This window comes from Papio anubis, chromosome 11 (genome assembly GCF_008728515.1).
Source record: "Papio anubis isolate 15944 chromosome 11, Panubis1.0, whole genome shotgun sequence".
NCBI classification, from domain to species: Eukaryota; Metazoa; Chordata; class Mammalia; order Primates; family Cercopithecidae; genus Papio; species Papio anubis.
The window spans coordinates 36,677,014-36,704,959 of NC_044986.1; the positions used below are offsets into that span (position 1 = coordinate 36,677,014).

The 27,946-nt window shown below is 36.8% G+C and overlaps 1 protein-coding gene across 12 annotated transcripts in view; it reads right to left on the reverse strand.

The window, feature by feature from the left end:
* Window positions 1-27,946, reverse strand: part of LCOR (ligand dependent nuclear receptor corepressor) — a 165,747-nt gene that overhangs the window by 42,218 nt on the left and 95,583 nt on the right. For 8 of the 12 annotated variants that reach the window (XM_031652141.1, XM_031652140.1, XM_031652142.1 and 5 more), the window contains 3 exons: window positions 11,043-11,175; window positions 6,005-6,292; window positions 2,497-2,590 (listed from right to left, as the gene is read on the reverse strand). In XM_031652141.1, the coding sequence (XP_031508001.1) occupies window positions 2,497-2,590; window positions 6,005-6,242 (332 nt within the window). In that variant the 5' untranslated portion in view covers window positions 6,243-6,292; window positions 11,043-11,175. The remainder of the gene's footprint in view (window positions 1-2,496; window positions 2,591-6,004; window positions 6,293-11,042; window positions 11,176-27,946) is intronic. The other 4 variants (XM_031652144.1, XM_031652143.1, XM_031652145.1 and 1 more) reach the window with 1 other exon arrangement.

The following is a 27,946-nucleotide window of genomic DNA, read 5'->3' on the forward strand; positions in this document are numbered from 1 at the left end:
TGGTCTCTGGTTGGGTTCACAAATTTTCGGAGAAAAAGTTTCGCGCAACTGTCTGAAAATAGCATCTTAATTATTAATTACAAAGTAATCATCACTCTCCATAGATCTACACAGAATTGTGTTGCCAATGTGACGTTACCACTAAACAAGTACAGTAATAAAAGAGTAAGCCAAATTAGTTATTTTAATTCAATATATTCAACATTCATGACAACTAGTTTTAAAACTGAAACCATATACATTACTGGAACCCATAGATAATTGCTCATTTATCCCACAAACAAGTTGATATTCATCATCAAAAATCAAACAATTCCAAATAATATTGCTTATTTTGCTTGGGGGGGAAAAATATGTATATATGACTAACAGCCCCAAAGGAGAAAAAAAAAAAACTCCCCAACAAACCAAACCAAAAGACCCACTGCATTATAACTTACCACATGTCTTCATTTTAAAACACTACTAGTTGCAGATACATGAGTATCATGATTTTCCATTTGAAATAATCCAAGCTTAAAAGAAATTACTCTTTATTTACCCCTTAAGTTCTACTCAAGGTAATTACTGTCAGAGGGATATAAACAAGTTTTTAGCAGTTTTCTCTGGCTTTAAAAAAAACCTCCCTTCTTGAAATACCAACACCTATTTTGAAATTTCAAATGGACGGCTTTCAAATAATGTTTAAAAAGTCAATTATTTAGACAAAGTTAATTCATAAGGTTTTGACTTTCACAATAGGGAAAGATTATCAATATTAAGACTGACATGTGGCAAAACACGCCCAAGGGGGTGATTACATTAACTAGGCATAAAAGAGGGCTTCTCAGAAATGATAAACCAGTTATGTTCTACAAAACTGTATGGGGACTACTATCATCAGTAACACAATTAGGATAACACTGAATATTCAACTAAAAGATGGGCAATCCTATTGGTGCATTTTTCTTCCATAAAACCAGTAGAAAACACTTTCCATTCAGAGGGACAAAAACAGCAACTTCAGCCATATAATACATGAACCTGGTAGCCAAGTTTACAGTGAATCTTAAGCAAAGGATGTGTTTATGCAAACTGCACATGGACTTTTACATGTGTCCTTAAATTACACAACTCGAGGTTTTTTTTTTTTTGGCGACAGGGTCTCGCTCTGTCAGCCAGGTTTGAGTGCAGTGCTGTGATCATGGCTCACTGCAGCTGTGACCTTCTGGGCTCAAGCAATCCTCCCAATTCAGCCTCCTGAGTAGCTGGGACTACAGGTGCACACCACCACGCCTGGCCAATTTTTCCATTTTTAGTAGAGACGGGGTTTTGCCATATTGCCCAGGCTGGTCTCGAACTCCTGACCTCAGGTGATCTGCCCACTTCAGCCTCCCAAAGTGTTGGGATAACAGGCGTGAGCCACCACACTCGGCTCAAGTACCTTTTGATATATAAATAGAACCCAAAGATTTGGGAACATGCTGACTTCTATCTAGTATAAACCATAGTGAAAAGAAAGAGTTAAGAAAAAGATTAGTAAACTATGCATAATGGACTAAATTAGTACTTTCTGGAAATGAAAAGTTTTGGAATTTTAGAGAAAGGGAGATTTTAGAAGTCTGTAAAGGAATCCTTCTATTTGAAGGTAGTTAACAGTAAGTTGGAAGAGGTTAGTCCACTTAGCATCCACTTGTTCCTTTAATATCTAAGTAACTTCCCCACATTGATAATCTGAAAGTTAAATAAGACTAAGTATTAACTAATTTAAACTTACCAAGTTATTTTTCGTATCTAGATAAAGTTGATTTTTTGTCACACAGTTTTATAGAAATGCTTTTCAACATGGTATCTGAATGTCTTTATTACTATCTGACTTTTCTAGTTGGTTATTAGATACACACAGGGAGAAGACAGTTCTTATACTATAAAATCAGGGAGTCAGAGAATTTACTTTAGTCTCCTAAGCATTATCAAAACTGAGCAAGTAATAATGTCTTGGTAGCCTAAGATGGTTATGCATCAACATCTACAATCAGTCTTTCAGAAAACTACATTTTCTGAACTGCCAGAGTTAAAGTACAGTTTAAATCAACCACCAAAATCAAACCCAAAAGAAACAAAAATGAACACACATACACACAAATCCCACTAGAGATACCAAGTATTGGAGCTCAATTTTCATTAAACGGCTTCAACACACATAACAATGTCTTTATATCTAAACTTCAGAATTATTTAACTTGAGTTTCACACTCCAAAACATGCCACAACAAAAAGTCTAAAGAAATAATTGCCATACTCATGGTTATTTACTATTTGTACTAAACTGACAAAAACTCATCTGTACTAGCCAATTTTACTTTGCACAGATTGCATTTTTACATGATCTATGGTCCATATTTATAAATGACTTACTTAGAAGGGTTATTTTTTAAAATGTAAAAGGAGACTGGCATCAACCTTTGATGAATTATCTATATGAAACTGTGTAAGGCTACAAATATTCTCCCTTACCCGTTCCCTTGAGTACTGGAGCAGCCTGGAGAGTGGCTCAGGGAAGTGCTGCCAGCACATGGACTTTTCTTAGTGGACAGATCAAGTACACCGTCTGCAGAGACACAAAGAAACACCTGAGGATATTAAAAGCTAGGAGCAAATGTAAACTGAGTAGGCTAAAAATGAAAAAGCAGTAAGTAGGCTTATTCAACTAAGCAGATACGCTAGTCATATATTTGAGTTATAAAAATCAATTCAATCCTGAAACAACATAAATTTAGCAAGGCATGTTATACTTAATATCCTCAAGGGCTAAATATATTATTAATGGGGCAAAAAGAAAAGGTAAAACATATTACTGAAGATGTTAAGATATAGTGAAATACTAGAAATAGCAGTTTACATAGCATGAGGTCCGCTGTTACCAGAATTTTTAAGACTCCATTTTCTAAATTTTCCTTGATCAAAGCATACAAGTTTTTAATGTCCCACAGTGGCATACAAACTATAGAACCAAATCCCTCAAGAGCTAAATCTACCTGAAACTCCAAAAGTACATACAAGTTGGATATAGAAAATTTTAAAAAAGATATAAAAATTGTTTTTTTTTGTTTGTTTGTTTTTGTTTTTGTTTTTTTTTTTTTTTTTTGAGACGGAGTCTTACTCTGTCGCCCAGGCTGGAGTGCAGTGGCCGGATCTCAGCTCACTGCAAGCTCCGCCTCCCGGGTTTACGCCATTCTCCTGCCTCAGCCTCCCGAGTAGCTGGGACTACAGGCGCCTACCACCTCGCCCGGCTAGTTTTTTGTATTTTTTAGTAGAGACGGGGTTTCACTGTGTTAGCCAGGATGGTCTCGATCTCCTGACCTCGTGATCCGCCCGTCTCGGCCTCCCAAAGTGCTGGGATTACAGGCTTGAGCCACCGCGCCCGGCCTAAAAATTGTTTTTAAATGTAAGTTTTTGTCATTAAAGCACATGTATATACTAAACAAGATGGTCTTACTGTAAGATGAATTAGTTAATGATTTATGATTTGGGTGTGTCCTAACAGTTTTCTAGACCACTATAAAAAATGTATACTTGTATTCAATCTTTTTTTTTGAGACAGAGTCTCGCTCTGTCGCCCGGGCTGGAGTGCAGTGGCGCGCTCTCGGCTCACTGCAAGCTCCGCTTCCCAGGTTCACGCCATTCTCTCGCGTCAGCCTCCCGAGTAGCTGGGACTACAGGCGCCCGCCACTACGCCCGGCTAATTTTTTGTATTTTTAGTAGAGACAGGGTTTCACCGTGTTAGCCAGGATGGTCTCGATCTCCTGACCTGGTGATCCGCCTCCCAAAGTGCTGGGATTACAGGCGTGAGCCACCACGCCCGGCCTGTATTCAGTCTTTTAAAAAAAATTGCAGAGATTCAAAATTCAAGTACTGGATTTTATGAATGTAAGAATTTTTCAATTAAGAAGACATTAAAAATTGGTGAAGAAAGCTGAAAGAAAGAAGAATGAAACTGTCTTGATATTGATGAGAGCCTGGAAGTACAACCATTTTTTACTGCAACTAGACCAAATCGCAAATTCATGTTAATACATAAAATTAGAAGACTTTCTTTCCCCTCAAAGACATTTTTCTCCTTATTGAAATACCTGGAAAAGAAATATTTTAAACCTACCACTCTGACCGAAATTAACAGAATAAGATAATACACAATGTCTTTGACTTTCAGTTGGCCAGCAGAGGGGTCTTACAATCTAGTTACGTTAAAAATTACCCCAGGGTAGAAGCTACTTACAAATTGTATCGGAGGACATTTTATTTCAGGCTGTTAGAAATAAACAGGCAACTGAGTTTGTAAACAAAAAATCACTACACTCATAAGTAAGAGTTTCGTCCTTTAGAGTCACTAATATTTCTAAAAATATAATTATAAGCTTATAGAACCAATTATCCTATTAGACATCTAACCCAATTATACATCTAAGTAGCAAATGTACTGCTTACAACATTTCCAACCAAAGACACTATTATTTAAAGACAAGTCAAATAGTCAATTTGTCTAATCAAACAGGCAATATATTTTAAGTCTACCACTAAAAATATTGTGCTTTTTAGTTGAAAACACATTCATTAAGGAAATATAATTTAAAATTTTTTTACTTCATTTGAAGTCTACATACTATAATGCTATCATGTAGTTCAAATTCCTCTTTGTAAGAGCATGCTGTCAATACAATGTATCATCTCTTAAGTGTAACAGTAGTTATAACCAGTTAAATTAGACTAAGTGGTATCATTTTATGTTAACCTCCATTAATAGTTTAAATATAATTCTATGTTGTCATTCTCCTAATATAAACCTGAAGCTTCTGACGGAATATTTAGAGTGAAGAGATCTTTAATGAAAACTACCAATTTGTGGAAAACAATCATCAATAAAAAAGATACAACTTTGTAAATATGATAACCAAAGGTACATGAGAAATGTGAACAAGGAGGAGGTCTCCTGTCAATAAATCTCTCAGAACTCAGATATTTTGTTTGCTGTTCACCACACAGGAAAAGGATAAAAGCAAAGGAAAACTACTCAAAAGAAAATTCATTTCAAAGAGGTTATTTAAGAATTAAATGTATTTTCCAAAATAAGCATGTATTTCTCACCAATAAATCTACATAATCTCATAACCTTTCTGTATACTCAAGATTTCTATGACAATAAAATCTCATTAGTACAGACATCACCAATTTACAATTTGTAGTGGTTCAAACAGTGGCTGAGTTGAAATGCTTGCTTCAATTTTTGTAAATTAAAGGTAAAATGAGATCACAAAGCAACAGGAATATCTACTGAAGAAAATAAACTTCAGAGACTCAAGAAACATTTGCTAAACAAAACTGATAACTTCTTAACTTCATCATTTAGTGTCCTCATCAACAAATTTCCTTTTGGAAATACTTTCAAGTTAGTCAGTGGATGTGTGTGTTTATGTATGTGTTTCTGTATTTATAAAACATTGAATATACTTAACAACCTAAAGTATGTTTTGCTGCTTTCTCTATTTGTAACCCTAGTAGTTTCTTTTTCAAAATTCAAATACATGTTTTTCCTTATGATCTCATTTGCAGAGCATATAACTTATACTTACAAGTAGAGGCATATTTCTCAGATAGGTGCTCGTCCTAGAAAATTTATAGTTAAGGGGAAAACTTACTTTTCAATAGGAGTTTTAAAAAACATAAAAATACTATGGAAAATATAAAATGCTTATATAAATATCAAGCAAATGAAAGATTAGTGACAACTGTTAACCACCTGACTTTCCTGAGTGGTACATCAATCATGACCATGAACTGCTGACAGATAAGGCTGTAACAACTTTAGCTGTACTTCTCCATCATTGCATAGTAAGAAATAATTTAAAAATCACATTAGTTTTTATGCTATTATTGTTGCTGATGCTCTACTTGCCAACACTTTTTTTTTTCTCCCTAAATTAAAGTATTCTGATAAGATAGAGGAGACCTTGACATCAGACCATACCTTGTTCGCTAGGTTCTGACTGAGACTTTCTGACAGTAAGGTCCAGAGGTGAGTCTTGGTCAGCCATGAGAAGTTTGCTGAGCACAGGGTTCTGAGTAGTTGCAGCCGTGGGAGAGGTGGTGACTGGAGATGCTTTCGGCAGGCTTTGGTTCTTTGTGCTATTGGGCTGGCTGGGGTCCTGAGTAGAGCTATTTTTTGAGGTATATTCAGCAGCAAATTGTTGGATCATTCGCTGCATGATCTCACGGGCCACTAGGGGAATATTGGGGTCGGAGACCCAGGGACTGTCTGTAAATAAAGATTTATTTACTTTTAAAGTGGGACAATGTACTTAAAAAAACAGCTTTCAAGTAAACATAAAATTTCATTTTATTTTTCTTAAAATGCAGTTATCTTAAAAATAGTATCTCCCCTTTGACTTATATTTTCTAAGCTTTTGAGTTGTTGATTTTTAAAAATAAAATTTTCATTAAAATAATTCTAAACATTTTCCCCCATATAATAATTGAACATTATAAAATTAAATAAAGGGATAACAACTAGAATATCTTCTGGGCAAGAATCACTTACCTGACACAGAAATCCCAAAACCCTTCTCTTAGGAAATAATTACTCTCATGTTAACATACCTATAGGTCACATCAGGTTTCCCTAGATTTTTTTCCTCAGTCACCTTCTCCTAAATATTTGAAGAATGCATTACTGAGTTCATGAGTGCTGAATTTACTTTATATTAAAGACAGAAGGCGTACCAAGATTATAAAAGGAGATACTTAATTTTCAGATCCATTTTAGGCTAGGGCAACCATTCTCACACTTTAATGTTCATCAGAATCACCTTGATGGCTTGCAAAAACAGATTGTTGGGTTCTCTCCCCAGAGTTTCTGATTCAGTAGTTCTAGGGTGGGCTCAAGTTGGCACTCAACTGGCGCTCGAACAAGTTCTTAGATTCCGCTGGTCTGGGGACCACAATTTCAGAACCTCTGGGCTAGGTGTTTAAATGTCAAATCTCAAAAACCTAAGAAAAACCACGTATTTTCCAAGGATACTTTAAATAAACTCTGTCAACTAGTAAAACAATAGGGAAATAATGAAATAAACATCTAAATTATCAATATCTAGTCAGTGTTAAGTTTAGACCATAAGAACTCATTAACTCAAAAACCTTTTAGCACTGGGAGAGACTCTGAAGGGCAAAAGAGGTTAAGATGAAAGGGAAAATGACTTGTATAAATATATTATCATCATGCCTCTATAATTACCACACTATAATAGTCAATCAGGAAGACTAAGCTTCTCAAGAGCTGAGACTGTGTGTGTTTACCTCTGTGTACCTCTAAATACCTAATCTTGCCTGATCTAAAGTGTGTATTCAATTTAGCTGAATACTAAACAGGTCAATCAAATCAATCAGCATGAAATAGCCCTTTTAAAAAAAATAAAATGAAGAAAATGTGTTTGTTTACCTCTGTGTACCTCTATATACCTAATCTTGCCTGGTCTAAAGTGTGTATTCAATTTAGTTGAATACTAAATAGTCAATCAACATGAAATAGTCCTTAAAAAAAAAAAAAAAGGGAAATGTGATCAAAAGAGTAGGCGGCCACTACAAATTTATATAGGGGATTAGTGATAGACCCTCGATTAAAACTCTTCCCCTGGTCTTACTGTTTTACCTGTGACCTTTGCTTCCCAAGACACCTTTGAGGCTTTCCAAGACAGTTCTCAGGAAACCAAGGTTTCTTTAGTCTTTTAAAGATTAGCTATAGAAGGCAAATAACTTTACCCACAGTATTTTGGAGCTGTAAGGAACTTACAAATTAAGAGTTTAATTTATAAAGTTAAAGAAAAACTGACTCTAATTACTAACTAAAATCTAAAATCTCCACAATAAACAACAAACAAACAAATACATCATCAAAACCTCATAGGACTCCTAAGAACAGGTTTTTTTCCCCCCTAAAGGATGATAATACCAGAAGATGCTCACAAAGTTGTGCTATTTATTTCATCTTCTGGGGTTTAGTGAGGCTCACTCTACTAGTAACAATGTTTCTGTCATACTAAGCAGTATTTATAACTTGAAATGTCCTCTCCATAAATAGAGACTGTAAGTATTTCCGGTGGTTTAAAAATAAAGGTATGGAACCAGGTAAGGTTCAGAAGTTGCTACAGTTACTGAAAATGGTTCCTCAGTGTTTTAATAAATATTTTATACATACACTGCTTTTTAAATATCTCCATCCACTGAATTTTCTTAATAGTCATTTAACTTTCCAGTTAAGACCCATTTTTCTCCCTACATAAATCTCCATATGACCCATTGTATAAATTTCAAGTTTTAGTACATTAGTTTACCCTTTCACCCCTGAATAGTTGGAGAACATGTAATACATAAAGGAAATTTCCATACAAAAAGTAAAATAAAATTTATGAATTTATGAGATGCCTCTGTGTTTAAGTAGTATTAATAAAGAGCTCTGTGAAGAGTCAAAGATATTAGGACAGGGACCATAGACCACTATCTTTGAGCACTCAATGTCTGCAGAATCTTGTCTCTTTATTGAATGAAAACACAGTCATGAGACAAGACAGTGTTTATGAAATACATCTCTGCCATTTGAATTTCTCTATCTTGTGAAAATTTATTGAACAGATTTCATTCTTTGACATACTTAAAATACACATCTACAAACATATCCACACCCAGGGGAACACAGCACAACTGAGTCAAATAAAAGCAACAAATCAGATCAAAAATAAAACTGCAGAAAAACATGTTACATCACAGTATATCTTAAAAGGCAAATCTAACCTTTTTAATACAAGTGACGAAGCAAGCTGAAAAGAAATGTCATTATGACATTTGTAGGTTTACTGTTCTTAAAATGAAATTTATTATGGATTCCATATCATAAAAGCCTACTTTTATTCCATCTCTGATTCTACTTAACTATACATAATCTTTACACAAATTATTTAAAACACAGAATTTACAATACTTTGAAACAAGGGACCAAATCTAAGCATCTGAATTATTTATTAAAACAAAAGATTCTCTTCAGATTAAAATGTCCATTATATCCCTGGATACTAAACATTTTCGGTATTAATTTAAAGAGTACTAATGGCTATCTTGGAGATGGTTACAAGAGAATTATACCTAAAAATATCAATATTAATACATAAAGGGGAAGAAAATATCCAAATTCCAGAGCAAGAGTTCTTTCTCTGGGCATCACATGCCTGTACTTAAACAAATAAACTCAACTTACAATTTCAGAGCATTCCCATCTTTTGAAATCTATCCTGAGACTGATTCTGAGGTACGAATTCCTCCCCTAAAGGTTATAAACCAAAAGCTTAATTTCTTAAAACTTTATAAAAACTTTAAAGTTATTCCTCTATGACAAAGGGATGGGACTAGTAGAAAAGTGCGACAGAACTTTTCTGTAGGAGTCTTATGATTGACCTTATTAATGTCCCCTAAGCAAAGAGTGGATGAAAAGTGGTTCCTCCACGTAAATTAGGGAGAGGAAGTCCTCTTTTCAGATAATGAAGCTTGCTATAACAACACATCAGATCAATGACTCTGTGTACATCCTTCAGGAGAGGAGCTGCAAAGACATTTTATTTGGTAAGCAAACTGATAGAACTGCTCTACCAGTTGTTGATACTTAAATTTGCTTTTAACAATCAAATGTTCATAAAACTAAAAAAACAATTATTTTGAACATAATTTTGGAATTCTGAGCAGTGTGCAGGAATAATAAGACATAGGAGACTGAGCTGGGAGATTTAGGTCAGGAGATGCTAGTGGGTGTTTACAGAGAATTAAGGATGTAGTAAACGATTTAATTCTGTCTAGAGTGCTCATGGAAGAAAATGGGGAAAAAAGTGCCACAGACAATAATCTCTGTGCATTTCTTAATTTTATATGACACTGCACTTCACACCACCTTTTGGAAATACTGATCACATTAAGTAGAAGCCCAGTTAGTGTCCAACTGTAAAGAAACCCAACAGAACCAGCACTTATGAGACTTTTAACCAATGTCAAAGGGAAGGAGGGAATTTCCAGAGGAATGAGAGGTGTAAACTAGAACATATGAAGAATTATTAAAGAAAATGGAATCACTGAGTCTGCTGAAGATTAAATAAGAATATTTAAGATTATCAAGAGTTTGTATGAAACTTTTAGAACCCATCATAGTAACCACCATCTTGGAAATGGAGGAAAAGTATAAGAAGTATAAATCCATTTAGAATTTCTTAAAAGTAAAGACTGTTCACTAGAAGGCAATATGAAGGGAACTTTCCTGAAGGTTCTGGCTGATGGCAATTATGCTTTGTGAATAGAGAATAAATCTGAATGCCTCTATGAAGGATTTATAAGCTTCAAGACTCCATGACTGAAGAACTTTTCTGTATTTCAAAAGAAATGTAAAATATGCCTACAAAAGTTTCAAGGAGAAAGATAAATTTTAAAAATGCAAGAGGGTGAGCTATTAAATGCCACCTCAAATGCAGCGGGAAAAGTTTTACTACATAATAATAATTTCCCTAATTTTAATATAGAAAATTTTAGTGAAACAAGACTGTATCAAGGAAAAAAATGCTTACAAATCTAATTTTATGATATAACTACATTTTCTCTCCAAATGAAATTTCAGGTTGGAATCACTAAAAGAAAAAAAAAACTACAGTTGGTTTTAGTTATCAGTGATTAAAACAGTAACTGTCTCTATAAGTTGTCTAACAAAATATAGTACTACTGAGAGCTTAACATTTTTAGAATTTCGTAATAATTTTCTAAACTATTAACTCACCATCACGTCAGAGCCTAAATGTGGCAAACAGGGTTTACCTTAACCCTAATTCCAATTTGAACTTGACCCAAGGGATATAGAACAATATAAATTATATCATCAATAAAGAATAATCTTTTTAAGAGGAACTTTAAAAATGACATCGAAATTAAGGAGATTAATAATACAAGACAAGCAGATGCTAAATATCATCTTCACTGAAACCAACCTTTTCTATAAAAGACTGCATTGAGGAATTCTTCTGCTTGTCTCTCGAATCGAATGATTTTTGCTTGCTCTTGTTTAAGCAGAGCTTCTTGCCCAGCTCCCGAAGCTGGTTCATCCAGACCGACTAAGTGTCCCTGCAAAAATACTTGGTGAAATAGTTGCACAAGTCTTTTCCCATTCAATAACAAAAGCACAGATACGAAATCAAAGACAAAGTTAGTAGCAAATAAGGCAAATTAATTTGATGCAATTAAAATATTTTAAAACTTCAGTATAAATTTTATGAAAAAGTATAAAAGCAAAATAAATGTAAATATATTCTTTAGTTGGATTTTATCCACTTTTTTTTTTACTATGAGTTTTGTTCAAAACTTAGTCTAATTAAACTTTAAGTGCCAGAGGGATAATTTCCTTGAAAGCACTCTATTATACTATAGTTATCTTTCACAGGCAACTCAATTCAGACAGAATGTTTTTAATTTACAAGAAAAAAAAAATTTTAAATTCCAAATCTCATTTGAGGATCCTAGCATGAGATCTATTTTTCACCAGACACAAAACACAAACACTTTTAAAAGGCCATTAGGAAGAAAAACTCAGAATACATCTCAATTCACTATTCTGTCTTTAGATTACTTTTCAAAAACTGTGGTTCTCAAACCTTTAATGGGTTGTAAAATAGATTAACTGGTCAAAAGCAGCACTAGCAAAATGAACTGAAAACTAGAATGCACTGCATGTTCTGAGTGTAAGCAATGCATTGTCTTTTGTTACAGTATATCTATGTTTGAACAGCTTTGAAATATAAACAGTGAATCCAAACGGGCGCTGTGGCTCATGCCTATAATCCCAGCACTTAGGGAGGCTGAGGCAGGCGGATCACTTGAGGTCAGGAGTTCGAGACCAGCCTGGCCAACATGGTGAAACCCAGTCTCTACTAAAAATACAAAAATTAGCTGGGCATGGTGGCGCATGCCTGTAATGCCAACTACTCAGGAGGCTGAGGCCTGAGAATCACTTGAACCTGGGAGGTGGGGGTTGCACTTGAGATTATGCTACTGCACTCCAGCCTGGGTGACAGAGCAAGATTTTGTCTCAAAAAAAGAAAAGTAGATCAGAAAGTTTCTCTGACCAAAAAGTTCCAATACGCTGTACTATAATCATCCCTGAGATTCCCAGCCTCTAATCCCAGACTGCAGGAGCACTGGACCAAGTTGACAATACTTTGCACCTACCTCCACTCTTGTATCTTACAATAACAGAAAATAAAAGTATTTTTAAAAAGCTAAGTGCATATTTAAGTGTTCTTTAAGTTCTAGCGCATATAATTTATTTGAAATCACTTTAATGTATGAATTAATGTCTTTATTTCCATATCTAAGTGCTCTAAATAAGAAAATGGGACATAGCACAATGAAAAGGAATTAAACAACACATTGAAGACATGTTATAATGCACAAATGATTCCCTCAAAAATTTAAAAAATACCCACTGATATTTGCAACTGGCTTTCTATAATTTCTCATCCTAAGATTTATGTGAAAAGCACAACCAAAATATGTATTTAGCATGGATTATATATTGTAAAAAGCTTAATATGAAGCACTGGCATAGTCAAACTAAAATAATGATCCTTAAACACTGCTATATAAGGCACAGTAAGTTTGCTATATAATGTATTAAAAAATTTAAATGAAATATTTTAGGTCTTATAAATAATGAGAACCTTTATTATAGCTGTATTTGCCAACATTCTCTTTTATAAATTTCTCTATCACATTAACTATTTTGAGGAAGGCTGAACCATTTGCCAAAGCAGCTACATCATTTATATTTCCAAAAACAATGTATACGGGTTCTGACTTCTCCACATACTTATGAACACTTGTTATCTTTTTTATTACACCCATTTTAGTAGATAAGAAGTGGTACATCTCATGGTTTAAGGTTTGTATTTTCCTAATTGACTAATGATGTTGAGCATCTTTTCATGTGCTTATTGGCACATTATACCTTCTTTGGAAAAATGTCCATTCAGATCATTGATTTTTTTTTTTTTTGAGACAGAGTCTCACTCTGTTGCCTAGGCTGGAGCACAGTGGTGCGATCTTGGCTCACTGCAACCTCCGCCTCCCGGGTTCAAATGATTCTCCTGCCTCAGCCTCCCGAGCAGCTGAGACTGTAGGCACGTACCATCATGCCTGGCTTTTTGTATTTTTAGTAGTGACGGGGTTTCACCGTGTTGGCCAGGATGGTCTCCATCTCTTGACCTCATGATCCACCTGCCTCGGCCTCCCAAAGTGCTGGGATTACAGGCGTGAGCCACCGCACCCGGCCGAGATCCTTGCTCATTTTTTATTGAGTCATTTACCATTTTACTGTTGCACTGTAAGAATTCTTGATATATTCTGAAACAAGTTCATTATTAGATATATGATTTGCAAATATTTTCTTCCATTCTTTGAGTTTTATTACTTGAGAGTACCGACGGTACTGTTAGTAGCACGAAAGCTTTAATTTTAGTGAATTCCAATCTATGTATTTTTCGTCACTTGTGCTTTTGATGTTATACCTAAAAAACTTGGCCATGAAGATTTAACCCTATGCTTTCTTCTAAGAATTTTATAGTTTTAGGGCTTACTTTTAGGCCTATAATACATGTCAAGTTAATTTAGTGTATGGCATAAGGAACGGGTCCAACCCCATTCTCTCGCATGTGGATACTCACTTGGTTCCAGCACCTTTTGGTGAAAAAACAATTCTTTCCCCCAAAGAACTGTTTTAGAACTCTTGTCTAAAGTCACTGGCCATACATTTTACTTCTGGACACTCGATTCTATTCCACTATTTATATATCTATCCTCAAGCCAGCATCACATTAAGCTGCCCAAGGTAGTTTTATAGTAAGTTTTGAAACTGGTAAAGTGTAAATCCTCCCAATTTGTTCTTCTTTTACAAGATTGTTTAGACTATTTGAAGTCTCTTAAATTTTCATATGAATTTTAGGACCAGCTTGTGAATCTCTGCAAATAAGTCAGTTGGGATTTTGGTAGAAAATGCACTGAATCCGCATATCAATTTGGGAAGTAATACCATGGTAACAATTTTAAGTCTTCTGATCCATGAACATGTCTTTCCATGTAATTTCTTTCAGCAATATTTTGTAATTTACAACATATGAGTCTTATACTTCTTTTATATTTATTCCTAAGTGTTGTATCTTTTTGACGCTACTGTAGTTTTCAAACTTTCATGTTCATATTGTTCACTGCTAGTGTATAGCAATACAATTATGTTTTTTTAAAAATGATGTGGTATTCTGAACCTTGCTGAACTTGTTAAACTCTAACAGTGTTTTGTAGATTTCTTGGGATTTTCTATATACATCATCATGTCATCTGTAAACCGAGACAGTTTTACCTCTTCTTTTGCAATGTGAATGACTTTGGTTTCTTTTTATTGCCTAATTTCCCTGGCTAGAACCTCATGTACAACGGTGGATGTACATGGTGAGAGTGGACATCCTGCCTTGTTCCTGATTTTGGGGGAAGCTGTTCCATCTTTTAGTTGGGTGTTTTTGTAGTTCAGGTTGAGAAAGTTCCCTTCTATTCCTAGTTTGTTGGGTTTGTTTTTACATCAAGAAAAAGTGCTGGATTTGGCCAAATGCTATTTTGGAGGGTGTCTACAGAGATGATCATGTGGTCTGTGTCACTTACTGTATTAATACATTGTATTACAGTAATTGACGTAAGTGTGTTAAACCAGCCAGGTACAGTGGCTCATGCCTGTAATTCCAGCTCTTTGGAAGGCTGAGGCAGGAGGATCGCCTGAGCCCAGGAGTTCGAGACCAGCCTGAGCACAACAGAGGGAGACCCCAGTCTCTACAGATCAGTTAAAAAATTATTAACAGTTGGGCATGGTGGTGCACACCTGTAGTCCCAGCTACCTGGGGGCTGAGGCAGGAATATTTCCTGAGCCTGGGAGGTCAAGGCTGCAGTGAGCCATGATTGTGCCACTGTGCTCCAGCCTGGACGACAGGGTGAGACAAAATAAATAAATAAATAAATAAATAAATAGATATAGATAGATAGATAGATAGATAGATAGATAGATAGGGTGTTAAACCAACTTTGCACTCCTGGGATACATTCCATTTGGTTGTGGTATGTAACACTTTTTATATATTGCAAAATTTGGTTTGCTAATGTTTTGTTGAGGACTTTTTTGTGCTGGTACTCATAAATGGTATTTGTCTGTAGTTTTCTTGTGATATCTTTGGCTTTCGTATAAATAATACTGGCCTCACAGAATAAGGACGTCTTCCCTCTTCTTCTATACTTTGAAAAAGTTTGTGAAGAAATGGTATTAATTCATCTTTAAATGTCTAATAGAATATGTCAGTGAAGGCAGAGCGTGGTGGCTCACACCTGTAATCCCAGCACTTTGGGAGGCTGAGGCGGGCAGATCGCTTGAGCCCAGGAGTTCGAGACCAGCCTGGGCAACATCATGAGACCCCATCTCTATTTAAAAAAAGAAAGAAAAAATATATATACCAGTGAAGATATCTGGCCATAGGCTTTTCTTTGATGGAAGTTTATAAATTACTAATTTAATCTCAATGCTTGCTCTAAGTTGTATTAGTTCCCTAGGGGTGCTACATTTTTTCACAAACTGGGTGGCTTAAAACAGCAGAGATTTATTCTCTCACAGCTCTGGAATCCAGGCACCCAAAATTAGGGTGTCAGCATGGTCATTTTCCCTCTGAAAGCTCTAGAGAAGAGTCCTTCCTTGCCTCTTCCTAGCTTCTGGTGGTTGCTGACAATCCTTGGCATTCCTTGCCTTGTGGCAGTGTAACTCCAATCTCTGTCTCCATCTTTACATGGTCCTCTTCCCTCTGTGTGTGTGTCTGTGTCTCCAAGTCTCTTTCTTCTTATAAGGCAACAGTCATTGGATTTAGGGTCCACTCTAATCCAGTATAACTTCATCATAAATTGATTACATCTGCAAAGACCTTACAGTGGTCTCCTCTTAACTGCAGTTTTGCTTTCCACAGTTACCCATGGTACAGTACAGTAATATATTTTGAGAAAAGAGAGAGAATATTCACATAACTTTTGTTATAATTGTTCAATTTTATTATTAGTTGTTAATCTCTTATTGTGATTAATTTACAAATTAAGCTTTATCATAGGTATGTGTGTACAGGAAAAAACATAGTATATATAGGATTTGGTACGATCTGTAGTTTCAGGCATCCCTTTACAAGCGGGAAGACTACTGTTATTTCCAAATAAAGTCACATTCACAGGTACCAGGGGTGGATTCATGTTTTAGGGGGACACAATTCAATCTGCATCATAGGTTTATTCAGATTTTCTGTTTCGCCTTACATCAGTATTGGTAAGTTTGTAACTTTCTAGGAATTTGCCTATTTCATCAAATTCTCTAAACTGCTGGCATACACATTGTTCACTGTATTCCCCAATTTTTTTTACTTCTGACTTCCTCTATTTCATTTGTGATTAGTAACTTGAGTCTTCTATTTTTCTTGATCAGAGCTAAAGTTTACCTAATTGGTTGATCTTTTTTAAAAAAACAGTTTTTAGTTTTGTTGATTTTATCATTTTTTACATTACTTCATTTCTTTCTGCTCTCGCATCTTTACTATTTCCCTCTTTCTGCCTGCTTTGGGTTTAGTTTGCTCTTCTTTTTCTAGTTTCCTAATGTGGATGATTAGGGTATTGATTTGAGATCTGCTTTTTAAATTTAAACTTCTAAGTACTGTTAGCTACATCTCATTCATTTTGGTAAGTTTTAAAAATTCATCTGAAACTAGTTTCTAATTTCCTTTGCCTGATCCAGTAAAAGCCGGGCCCCTTTGCAGGGGCATGCTGTTGCCAATGTTTGAGGTTTCCTCCAACCCCAGGAGGGCTCTTAGCTTGTCTCTTATTCTGATTCTCTGTTAAACATCTAACAGGGGAATCCTCAGAGCCTACTCTGGCTCAGGAGACTGCCTGATTCATGAATCAAATAAATAAATAAACGTCTAACAGTTCTGTCATTTCACCTGTTGCTACGAATATGAGGGACCTTCCAGGTGTCTCTTTACTATTCACACAGGTCTTCATCATTTTCAACACTTTTAGGTGTGAGATTTTCTAAGCCAGAGAGTTCTGGAGTTCTCTGTTTATTTTTGTTGTTGTTAAGTTTGTTTTCTTTAAAGACAGGATCTTGCTCTGTTGCCCAGGCTTCAGTGCAGTGGCACAATCACGGCTCACTGCAAGCCTTGACTTCCTGGGCTAAAGCCATCCTCCCGCCTCAGCCTCCCAAGTGGCTGGGATTACAGGTGTGTGCCACCACATCAGGCTAATTTTTAAAATATTTTGTAGAGAAGGAGTCTCACTCTATTGCCGAGGTTGTTGCAGAACTACTGACCTCAAGCAATCCTCCTGCCTTGGCTTCCTAAAGTGCTGGATTACAGGCACCCTGCTGGAATTCTGTTTGTGATGTCAACCCTTCCAATAAAATGAACCAATAAGAATAAAAAAGTTTATATGACATACAACAAACAGAGCTAATAAAATAGCCAGGAGATGACCAGGCGCAGTGGCTTAAGCCTGTAATTCCAGTACTTTGGGAGGCCAATGCAGGCAGATCACCTGAGGTCAGGAGTTTGAGACCAGCCTGGCTAAAGTGGTGAAACCCCATCTCTGCTAAAAATACAAACATTAGCCGGGGGTGGTGGCATGCACCTGTAATTCTAGCTACTCAAGAGGCTGAGGCAGGAAAAACACTTGAACCTGGGAGGTGGAGGTAGCAGTGTGCCAAGATCGCACCACTGCACTCCAGACCGGGCAATAGTGACAGACTCTGTCTCACAAAAAAAAAAAAAAAAAAAAAAGTAAAATAGCGCCAGAAGATAAGGAAAAGTTAAAGAAACCAACTCATGTCGTCTCCCCTCAGCTGAATTCTAAAATAATACATTATGTATAGTATGGCAAATAACAAAATGATGCGAAATCTTCTTCTGTAACTCAAAAACTATTTTCTTTGCATTTATTATTCTTAATACATTTAGGAATATTTATTTATTATTAAAAAACAAGTTGTTGGCATAAAACTAAATAGGAGTAAAGCTGGAGACGTAGGCCAGGTGCGGTGGCTCACGCCTGTAAACCCAGCACTTTTGGAGGCCGGGTGAGCAGATCATTTGAGGGCAGGAGTTTGACACCAGTCTGGCCAACATGGCAAAACCCTATCTCGACTGACAATACAAAAATTAGCCAGGCATGGTGGTGCAAGTCTGTAATCCCAGCTACTCAGGAGGCTGAGGTTGCAGTAAGCCAAGACTGCGCCACTGAATTCTAGCCTGGGTGACAGAGTGACACTCCATCTTAAAAAAAAAATACAAATAAAGTTGCAGATTTCAACTGGAATTTCTACTTCCTAGGAGGAGTTGCTTCCTTCAGGATGCAGAAACTGGTCCACCTAGATTGGTTGGCTCATAGGCAGAAGCGACTGTTATATAATCTACTGTGAGCTTCTTAGAAGCATATATGCCTAGAAGTTCCCAGAGCTTATGACTCTATAGCTCTAAGGTAGAAAGTAGTCCTTAAGTTTTTAAGAAGCTCTCTCCTTAATAAACAACTGAAAACATGAGGGAGGGATGACAGTAGAAGAGTTAAGCCATTTGTTACAGTGACACCACCATTAACCCAAAGGGTTTCCTCCATCTCTCATAGTCCTATACTGTTTATTTAATGGATTTTTGGCTTAAATTCAGTTACACAAAAATAATATAGGTAATCTTACCTAGAGAATCAATTTAAAGATTATAAAGCTTATTACCATCTTATTTTAATCCTCTGAATCTGGATTATTTTAAAGATCATTTTATTATTTTCCTCCATTAAATGAGAGTTGTCGTATTTAGAAACAAGTCTTGCCAAAGCTGTGAAATTTGCTAAGGTGAACATCACAACTTTTTTCCTGACAAAACACTTAGCACAAAAATATATTAAACAAATGCTATAAAAATCTTCAACTTATGGAATTTCAAGAAACTAGAGAGCTGTAAATTGTTGAGTCAGAAGTCTTTTCAAAGTGAATTATTTAATGAACTACATAAGAGAAATCAATATTGAAAAATTCAAGTGTATCTTTTTATTTGTGTTTTAATCTATTAAGAGTCTTTCGGCTGGGCACGGTGAGTCATGCCTGTAATCCTAGCACTTTGGGAGGCTGAGGCAGGTGCATCACGAGGACAGGTGTTGGAAACCAACCTGATCAACACGGTGAAATCCCGTCTGTACTAAAAATACAAAAATTAGCTGGATGTGGTGGCGCGCACCTGTAATCCCAGCTACTCAGGAGGCTGAGGCGGGAGAATTGCTTGGACCTGGGAGATGGAGGTTGAGTTAGCCCAGATCGTGCCACTACATTCCAGCCTGGGCAACAGAGCGAGACTCCATCTCAAAAACAGTCTTTCCACCTGTAAATTGAAACCAATTCCATTTAAGCTACTAAACTTTATATTAACTTAATTGGGGACGTGTATTATTTTATCTTTTATTCCTCTATACAAATAAAGGTTTCACCATTTATCAATAAAAATTTATAAGCCACAATCATCTATATTTTCATTTTTCTTAAAACAAACATATTGCACAGAAATCCTACAAGGTTTATGCTTTTATAAATAATGCTTGTTTTTCTCATTCTCTGGAAGATCCTGAAAAAAGCTACCTTGTACACAAAGTTATAAAGAAAAAGTAAAAACAACTAGTATTCTCAACAATCTTAGCTATGAACTGCTAATCATTTGATACATTCCCCTAAAAAACACATATGCAGATATATTAACTTAAAAAAATTAAATGAGATTCACACTGAAGATCATTTTACCTATTCTCAATATTAGGATTTTCTTTCTTATATCTTTACATATTCTCCAAAAACACCTTAATAAATGTACCATAATTTGCACTTAGACCAGTTTTTTATTTTGTTACTATAACTGCATTTTAATGAACTTGTTCTAGATTCTCATTATTTCCTTGGGATAGATTACTACAAGAGAAAGCATGAATCAAAAGAAACAATTTCTTCCTTTACGGAAACATATTCGCAAACTTTTTTCTTTTCTTTTTTTTTGAGACGGAGTCTCGCTCTGTCGCCCAGGCTGGAGTGCAGTGGCGCGATTTCAGCTCACTGCAAGCTCCGCCTCCCGGGTTCACGCCATTCTCCTGCCTCAGCCTCCCGAGTAGCTGGGACTACAGGCGCCGCCACCAAGCCCGGCTAGTTTTTTGTATTTTTTAGTAGAGACGGGGTTTCACCGTGTTAGCCAGGATGGTCTCGATCTCCTGACCTCGTGATCCGCCCGTCTCGGCCTCCCAAAGTGCTGGGATTACAGGGTTGAGCCACCGCGCCCGGCCTAAACTTTTTTCTAAGAAAAAGTTACACCAATTTGTATTCCCACTTGCAGTGTTGGGGGTACTAATGTTGCCACACTTGTAGACATCACATTTCATTGGTATAAAATGATTCTTTGGCTCAGGCATGGTGGCTCACACCTGTAATCCCAATACTTTGGGAGGCCGAGCCAGGTGGATCATGAGGTCAGGAGATCGAGACCATTCTGGCCAACATGGTGAAACCCCATCTCTACTAAAAATACAAAAATTAGCCAGGCGTGGTGGCGTGCGCCTGTAGTCTGAGCTACTAGGGAGGCTGAGGCAGGAGAGTAGCTTGAACCTGGGAGGCGGAGGTTGCAGTGAGCCAAGATCACACTACTGCACTCCAGCCTGGGTGACAGAGCAAGACTCCGTCTCAAAAAATAAAAAAAAAATAAAAATAAAAAAAATAAGGTTCTTTGTTTCAATTTGCACTTCTCTGATTACTGGTAAGGAGCAATATGTTTTAATGGTTTATTGTTCTTACATAGCTTTTTTCCTTTCCTATGAGTTTACTGGAAGGAATATAATGATTAACCAATAATTCTAGCACCATCTGCTGAATAACACTTAATTTTCCAAGCAATGTTTGAGGGTACTTTTTATAAAATCATCATAATAGTTCTACAAACATTAATTCCATTTTTATTGATTTATTTTTCAAATCCATCATCAGTAGCATATTTTTATTTTTTATTTTTTTTTTTTTTTTTTTGAGACGGAGTCTTGCTCTGTCACCCAGGCTGGAGTGCTGTGGCCGGATCTCAGCTCACTGCAAGCTCCGCCTCCCGGGTTCCCGCCATTCTCCTGCCTCAGCCTCCGGAGTAGCTGGGACTACAGGCGCCCGCCACCTCGCCCGGCTAGTTTTTTTGTATTTTTTAGTAGAGACGGGGTTTCACCATGTTCGCCAGGATCGTCTCGATCTCCTGACCTTGTGATCCGCCCGTCTCGGCCTCCCAAAGTGCTGGGATTACAGGCTTGAGCCACCGCGCCCGGCAGTAGCATATTTTTAAAATTACGTAAGTCTTAGTATTTAGAGGAAGGAAAATCCCCTCTCATTATTTATATCTTTAAAATATCCTGGCCATTCTAGCTTTATTCTTCAGATTATATATTTAAAATCACTTATAAAGAAAGATCAAAGACCTAGATTAGTGAATTCTGCTATCCCCCCCGCAAAAGCTCCCCAAAGACAGACAATGCGTTTTTGATCACAATAGCATTATACCTAGAAAGTAATTCAGAAAGAGTAATATCCTTAAAATATTCAGTCTTCTCTTTTAGGAACTGCTTTAAATTTACCCAAGTGGACTTTAATGGATTTCAAAGTTTATTCATATAGTTCCCACATACTTATTATCTTACTTTTTTCCTGTCATTATGGAAAGGATTTTTCTTTTACTTCCTAACTGCTGCTGCTGAAACAAATGAAGAATGTATTTATATATGTTTGCATATAAAATTTAATTTTGTATACAGCTTTCAGGGGAAAGTGTAGGTCATCTATCTTCAGGTTGTTATGTTCTCTGGTAGACGCACTACTTTGTGTCCCACGTCCCAATATCCTTCAAGTCATTTCTTTTTTTTTTTTTTTGAGACGGAGTCTCGCTCTGTCGCCCAGGCTGGAGTGCAGTGGCACGATCTCAGCTCACTGCAAGCTCCGCCTCCCGGGTTCATGCCATTCTCCTGTCTCAGCCTCCCGAGTAGCTGGAACTACAGGCGCCCGCCACCACGCCTGGCTAGGTTTTTTTTTTTTTATTTTAGTAGAGACAGGGTTTCACCGTGTTAGCCAGGATGGTCTCGATCTCCTGACCTTGTGATCTGCCCGCCTCGGCCTCCCAAAGTGCTGGGATTACAGGCATGAACCACCGCGCCTGGCCCAAGTCATTTCTTTTAAGGGAATTGTGGAAGGTGGTAGGGAGAAGCAGAGAGAAAAAGAGCTATAGAAACTATCAATGCTGCCAGGCACGGTGGCTCATGCCGGTGATCCCAGCACTTTGGGAGGCCAAGGCGGTGGATCACTTGAGGTCAGGAGTTTGAGACCAGCCTCGCCAACATGGTGAAACCCCATCTCTACCAAAAATACAAAAAAATTACCCAGGCATGGTGGTGTGCACCTGTAGTCCCAGCTACTCGGGAGCTGATGCAGAATAATCACTTGAATCTGGGAGGCGGAGGTTGCAGTGAACCAAGATGACACCACTGCACTCCAGCCTGGGAAAGAGAGTGAGACTCCATTTCAAAGAAAAAAAAAAAAACTACCAGTGCTTTTTGGTGTCGCCATCCATCACCCAAAGCAGCGGAGGAGATACAATACTAAATGGGCTGAGATATTTTCCAACAGGAAAAGCTTTAATAATAACATTAAAAATATTTCTCATAATTTGTAATAACAGTAAAAGCTTTACAAATATATACTTTTATTATCTAATATGAGCCTTTATTATGTTTTCTAGGAAAGGCTATAAAATATCTAAAATATATTTTCAAATATGGAGTATGTCTAACCCATTTTGTGCTGCTATAACAAAATTCCTGAGAGTAAGTAATTTATAAATAACAGAAGCTTATTTTCTCACAGTCTGGAACCTGGAATTCCATGATCATGGAAACAGCATTCAGTGCCTAGTGAGGGCCTTCTTGCTGCACTCTCACACGGCAGAAGGCAGAGAAGGGAAAGTAAGCTAGCCTAGCACTGCACCAAGTCCCTTTTTAAATTCCATTAAGAAGGAAGGAGTTCTTATGGCCTAATCACCTCTTAAAAGGCCCTACCTCTTAATACTATCATATTGGCAACACCTGCATTTTGGAGCGGCCCCATTGAAAGCACAGAAGTTGACCCTACGCTTTTCTCCACAATTTAAAGTAGCTCTCTCTCAGGGCCACTAGAAATGTTTTAGGAAGTTATTTGGGTTGAAGGGAAATGACAGTATAAAATAACTGCTGAGAGAAATTAAACATGAATACAGATGAGATAAACTATGTAAACTCAAATACTACTACTGACGTGCCAATTCTTTCTAAATTAATTTAAGTTTCAATACAATCCTAATCAAAATCCTAAAAGGCTTTTTCAAGAATTGGTAAGATGATTATAATCTTTATAAACTTTATAAAGAAAGATCAAAGACCTAGATTAGCAAAACAAGTTTGAAAAACAAAAAAAATAAGAAGACTCATACTACTAGATTTCTACATATAAAGATATAATAATAAAGACACTGGGGTAGTGGTGTAAGGATAGACATACAGATCAATGGCACAAAATACAGGCACACCTCACTTTATTGCACTTGGCAGATACTGTGTCTTTCACAAATTAAAGGTTTGGGGCAACCCTCTGTCAACCAAGTCTAGCAGTGCCATTTTCCCAGGAGCATGTGGTCACTTTGTGTCACATTTTTGTAATATCTGCAATATTTCAAACTTTTTAATGGTTATTATTTCATAGTGGTGATTCCTAATCAGTGATTTTTGATGTTACTGTAGTAATTATTTTGAGGTCCCACAAACTGCACCTGTATAAGATGGTGAACTAAACTGATAAATGTTAGGTATGTTCTGATCCACTGAACACCTGTTCCCTTGTCTTTCTCCCTGTCCTCCGACCTCCTATTCCCTGAGACAAAACAATAGAAATTAGGCCAGTTAATATACTTTACAATGACCTCTAGTGTTCAAGTGAAAGAAAGACTTGCATGTCTCTCATTTTAAATCAAAAGCTAGAAATGATTGAGCTTAGTGAGGAAGGCATGCTGAAAGCTGACAGGTCAAAACATAGGTCTCTTATGTCAGTTAGCCAACTTGTGAATGTAAAGGAAAAAGTTCTTAAGGAAAATTAGACGCACTACTCCAGTGAACACAAAAATGACAAGAAAGTACAACAGCTTTATTGCTTATATGAAGAAAGCCTGAGTGGTCTGGATAGAAGACCACTACAGCTACAACATTCTCTTAAGCCAAACCCTAACCCAGATATTCAATTCTATGAAGGCTGAGAGATGAGGAAGCTGCAGAAGAAACGCTGGAAGCTAGTCGAGGTTGGCTTATGAGGTTTAAGGAAAGAAGTCATCTCTATAATAACAAAAGTGCAAGGTGAAGTGGCAAGTGCTGATACAGAAACTACACCAAGTTATCCCGAAGATCACTCTAAGATCACTGATGAAGGTGGTTACACAAAACAACAGATTTTCAATGTAGACAAAAAGGCCTCATACTGGAAGAAGATGCCAGCAAGGACTTTCATAGTTGGAGAGGACAAGTCAATGCCTGGCTTCAAAGCTTCAAGAACAGGTTGACTCTCTTGTTAAAGTCTGATGCAGTGGTGACCAAAGTTGAAGCCAATGCTCATTTACCATTCCCCAAATTCAAGGGTCCTTAAGAATTATGCTAACTCTACACTGCCTGTACTCTATAAACAGAACAACAAAGTCTAGATGACAGCACATGTGTTTACATTACGGTTTACTGAACATTTTAAGTCCACAGTTAACACCTACTGCTCAGAAAAAAGAAAAAACATTCCTTTAAAAATATTACTGCTCATTGACAATCCACCTGGTCATTCAAGAGCTCTGATGTAGATGTACAAGGAGATTAATGTTGTTTTCATGCCTACTAACACAATACCCATTCTGCAGCCCACGTATCCCAGAGTAATATTGACTTTCAAGTCTTGTTACTTAAGAAACACATTTTGCAAGGCTATAAGGATCTGGGCAAAGTAAATTAGAAACTTTCTAGAAAAGATTTGCCATTCTAGACACCATTAAGAACACTCGTGATTCAAGAGAGGAGAACAAAATGTAAATATTAACAGGAGTTTTGGAGAAGCTGATTCAAACCCTCATGGATGACTTGGAGAAGTTCAAGATGTCAGTGGAGGAAGGACCCGCAGATATTGTGGAAATGGCAAGAGAACTTGAAGTGGAGCCTTAAGATGTAACTTAACTGTTACAATCCCGTGACAAGACTTGAAAGGATAAAGAGTTGCTTGTTATAGATGAGGAAAAAAAAGTGGTTTATTTTTAAATGAGTCTACATCATGTTTTGAAGAAAGTAGTTTCTTGAGGTGGAATCTACCCCTGGTGAAGATGCTGTCAACACTGTTGAAATAACAACAAAGGATATAGAATATTAAGCAAACTTAGTTCATACAGCAGCAGTGGGGTTTGAGAGAATTGGCTCCAATTTTGAATGAAGTTATACTGCAGGTAAAATGCAAACAGCCTCACATGCTACAGAGAAATCTTTCCTGAAAAGAAGTTAATCCATGCAGCAAACTTCATTGTTGTCTTCTTTTAAGAAATTGCACAGCCACACCAACTTTCGCAACCAACAATTTGATCAGTTGGCAGCAGTCAACATCAAGACAAGACCTTTCACCAGCAAAAAGATTCCAATTCACTGAAGGCTCACATAATTGTTAGTATTTTCCAACAATAAAGCATTTCTTAAGTTACATACATTGTTTCTTTATATAAAATGCTATTGCACACTTAACAGACTACAATATTTTATTTTATTTTGAAGTAATTTCACACTTACAGAAAAGTTGCAGGAATACTACAAAAATAGCTATATACCCTTCACCTAGATTCACAAATTGTTATTTTGCCATATTTGCCTTATTATTTAGTCTTTTTTGTTTTTCATAATTACCGCGTACAAAACGGCATTTTCTTGAGCCATATGAAAATAAGTTGTTGCCATCATACCCCTCAGACCTCTTTACTCTTAAATATTTCAGTGTGTATTTCCCTTTTTCCTAAGAACAAGGATATCTGCTTACTGAACCACACTACATAGTTTCCAAAATCAGGAAAGTTAACCCTGATACAATATTAACTAATATATGAATCTTACTCAAATTTTACCAATTACCCCAGTGACCTTTATATTCTCCCTTCTTAGTTTAAAATCCAATTTAGCATCACTCATTAAATTTGATTTCCACTACTCTTTAGTCTCCTTTAGTCTAGAATGGTTCCTCAACCATTTATTTATTTATTTATTTAATTTCATTTTAATTTATTATTATTATTTTTTGAGATGGAGTTTCACTGTTGTTGCCCAGGCTGGAGTACAGTGCCGCAGTCTCGGCTCACTGCAACCTCCGCATCCCAGGTTCAAGCAGTTCTCCTGCCTTAGCCTCCTGAGTAGTTGGGACTACAGGTGTGTGCCACCATGCTCGGCTAAATTTTGTATTTTTAGTAGAGACGGGGTTTCACCATGTTGGCCAGGCTGACCTGAGGTGCTGAACTCCTGACCTCAGGTGATCCACCTGCCTCGGCCTCCCAAAGTCCCGGGATTACAGGCATGAGCCACTGGGCCCAGCCCTTTTATTTATTTTTAACGACAATGACATTTTTTAAATAGGGTAGAACACTTATTTTTTTTTTTAATTTTTTTTTTTTGAGACGGAGTCTCGCTCTGCCGGCCAGGCTGGAGTGCAGTGGCCAGATCTCAGCTCACTGCAAGCTCCGCCTCCCAGGTTCACGCCATTCTCCTGCCTCAGCCTCCCGAGTAGCATCTGGGACTACAGGCGCCCGCCACCTCACCCGGCTAGTTTTTTGTATTTTTTAGTAGAGACGGGGTTTCACCGTGTCAGCCAGGATGGTCTCGATCTCCTGACCTCGTGATCCGCCCGTCTCGGCCTCCCAAAGTGCTGGGATTACAGGCTTGAGCCACCACGCCCGGCTAGAACACTTATTTTATAGGATTTCTCTCAATTTAGGTTTTTCTGATGTTTCTTTATGATTAAGTTCATAATATTAATAACAGCTAAGAGGTGAAAGCAACCCAAGGGTCCACTGATGGATGGATGAACAAAATGTGATATATACGTAAGTGGAATATTGTTGTGCTTTAAAAAGGAAGGAATTTTGACACATAAAGCAATATAGAAAAACATAAGGACATTAGGCAAAACAAGCCAGTCACAAAATGACAAATACTATATGATTCTACTCATATATCTTGAATAAGCAAACTCATTGAGATAAAAAGTAGAATAGTCATTGCCAGGGGCTAGAGAGAGGAGGAAATGGGAGTTACTGTTTAATGGACAAAGAGTTTCAATTTTACAATATGAAGAGAGTTCTGGAGACTGGTTGCACAACACTGCAAGTACTTAACTACTGATCTTGTACACCTAAATATGGTTAAGACAGTAAATGTTGTCATGTATATTTCATTGTAATTTAAAAAAATAAAAAGGTACAATCCATGAAGAAAATGCAAATAACTTCAAAAAAGATGGAGACCTAATAAAAGGGGAGCAGGGGATTAGAGAGCAGAACAAATACAAGCTCTCATAATCAAGGGGAAAGAACAAAGAAAGTCTAATGTGCAAATACCAGTTCATAAGAAAGGAGAGAAAAAAGTGAGACCTACACTCATGGGCAGAAAGAAAGAAAATACTGACTCTATTAAGGCATTCAAATGAAACACT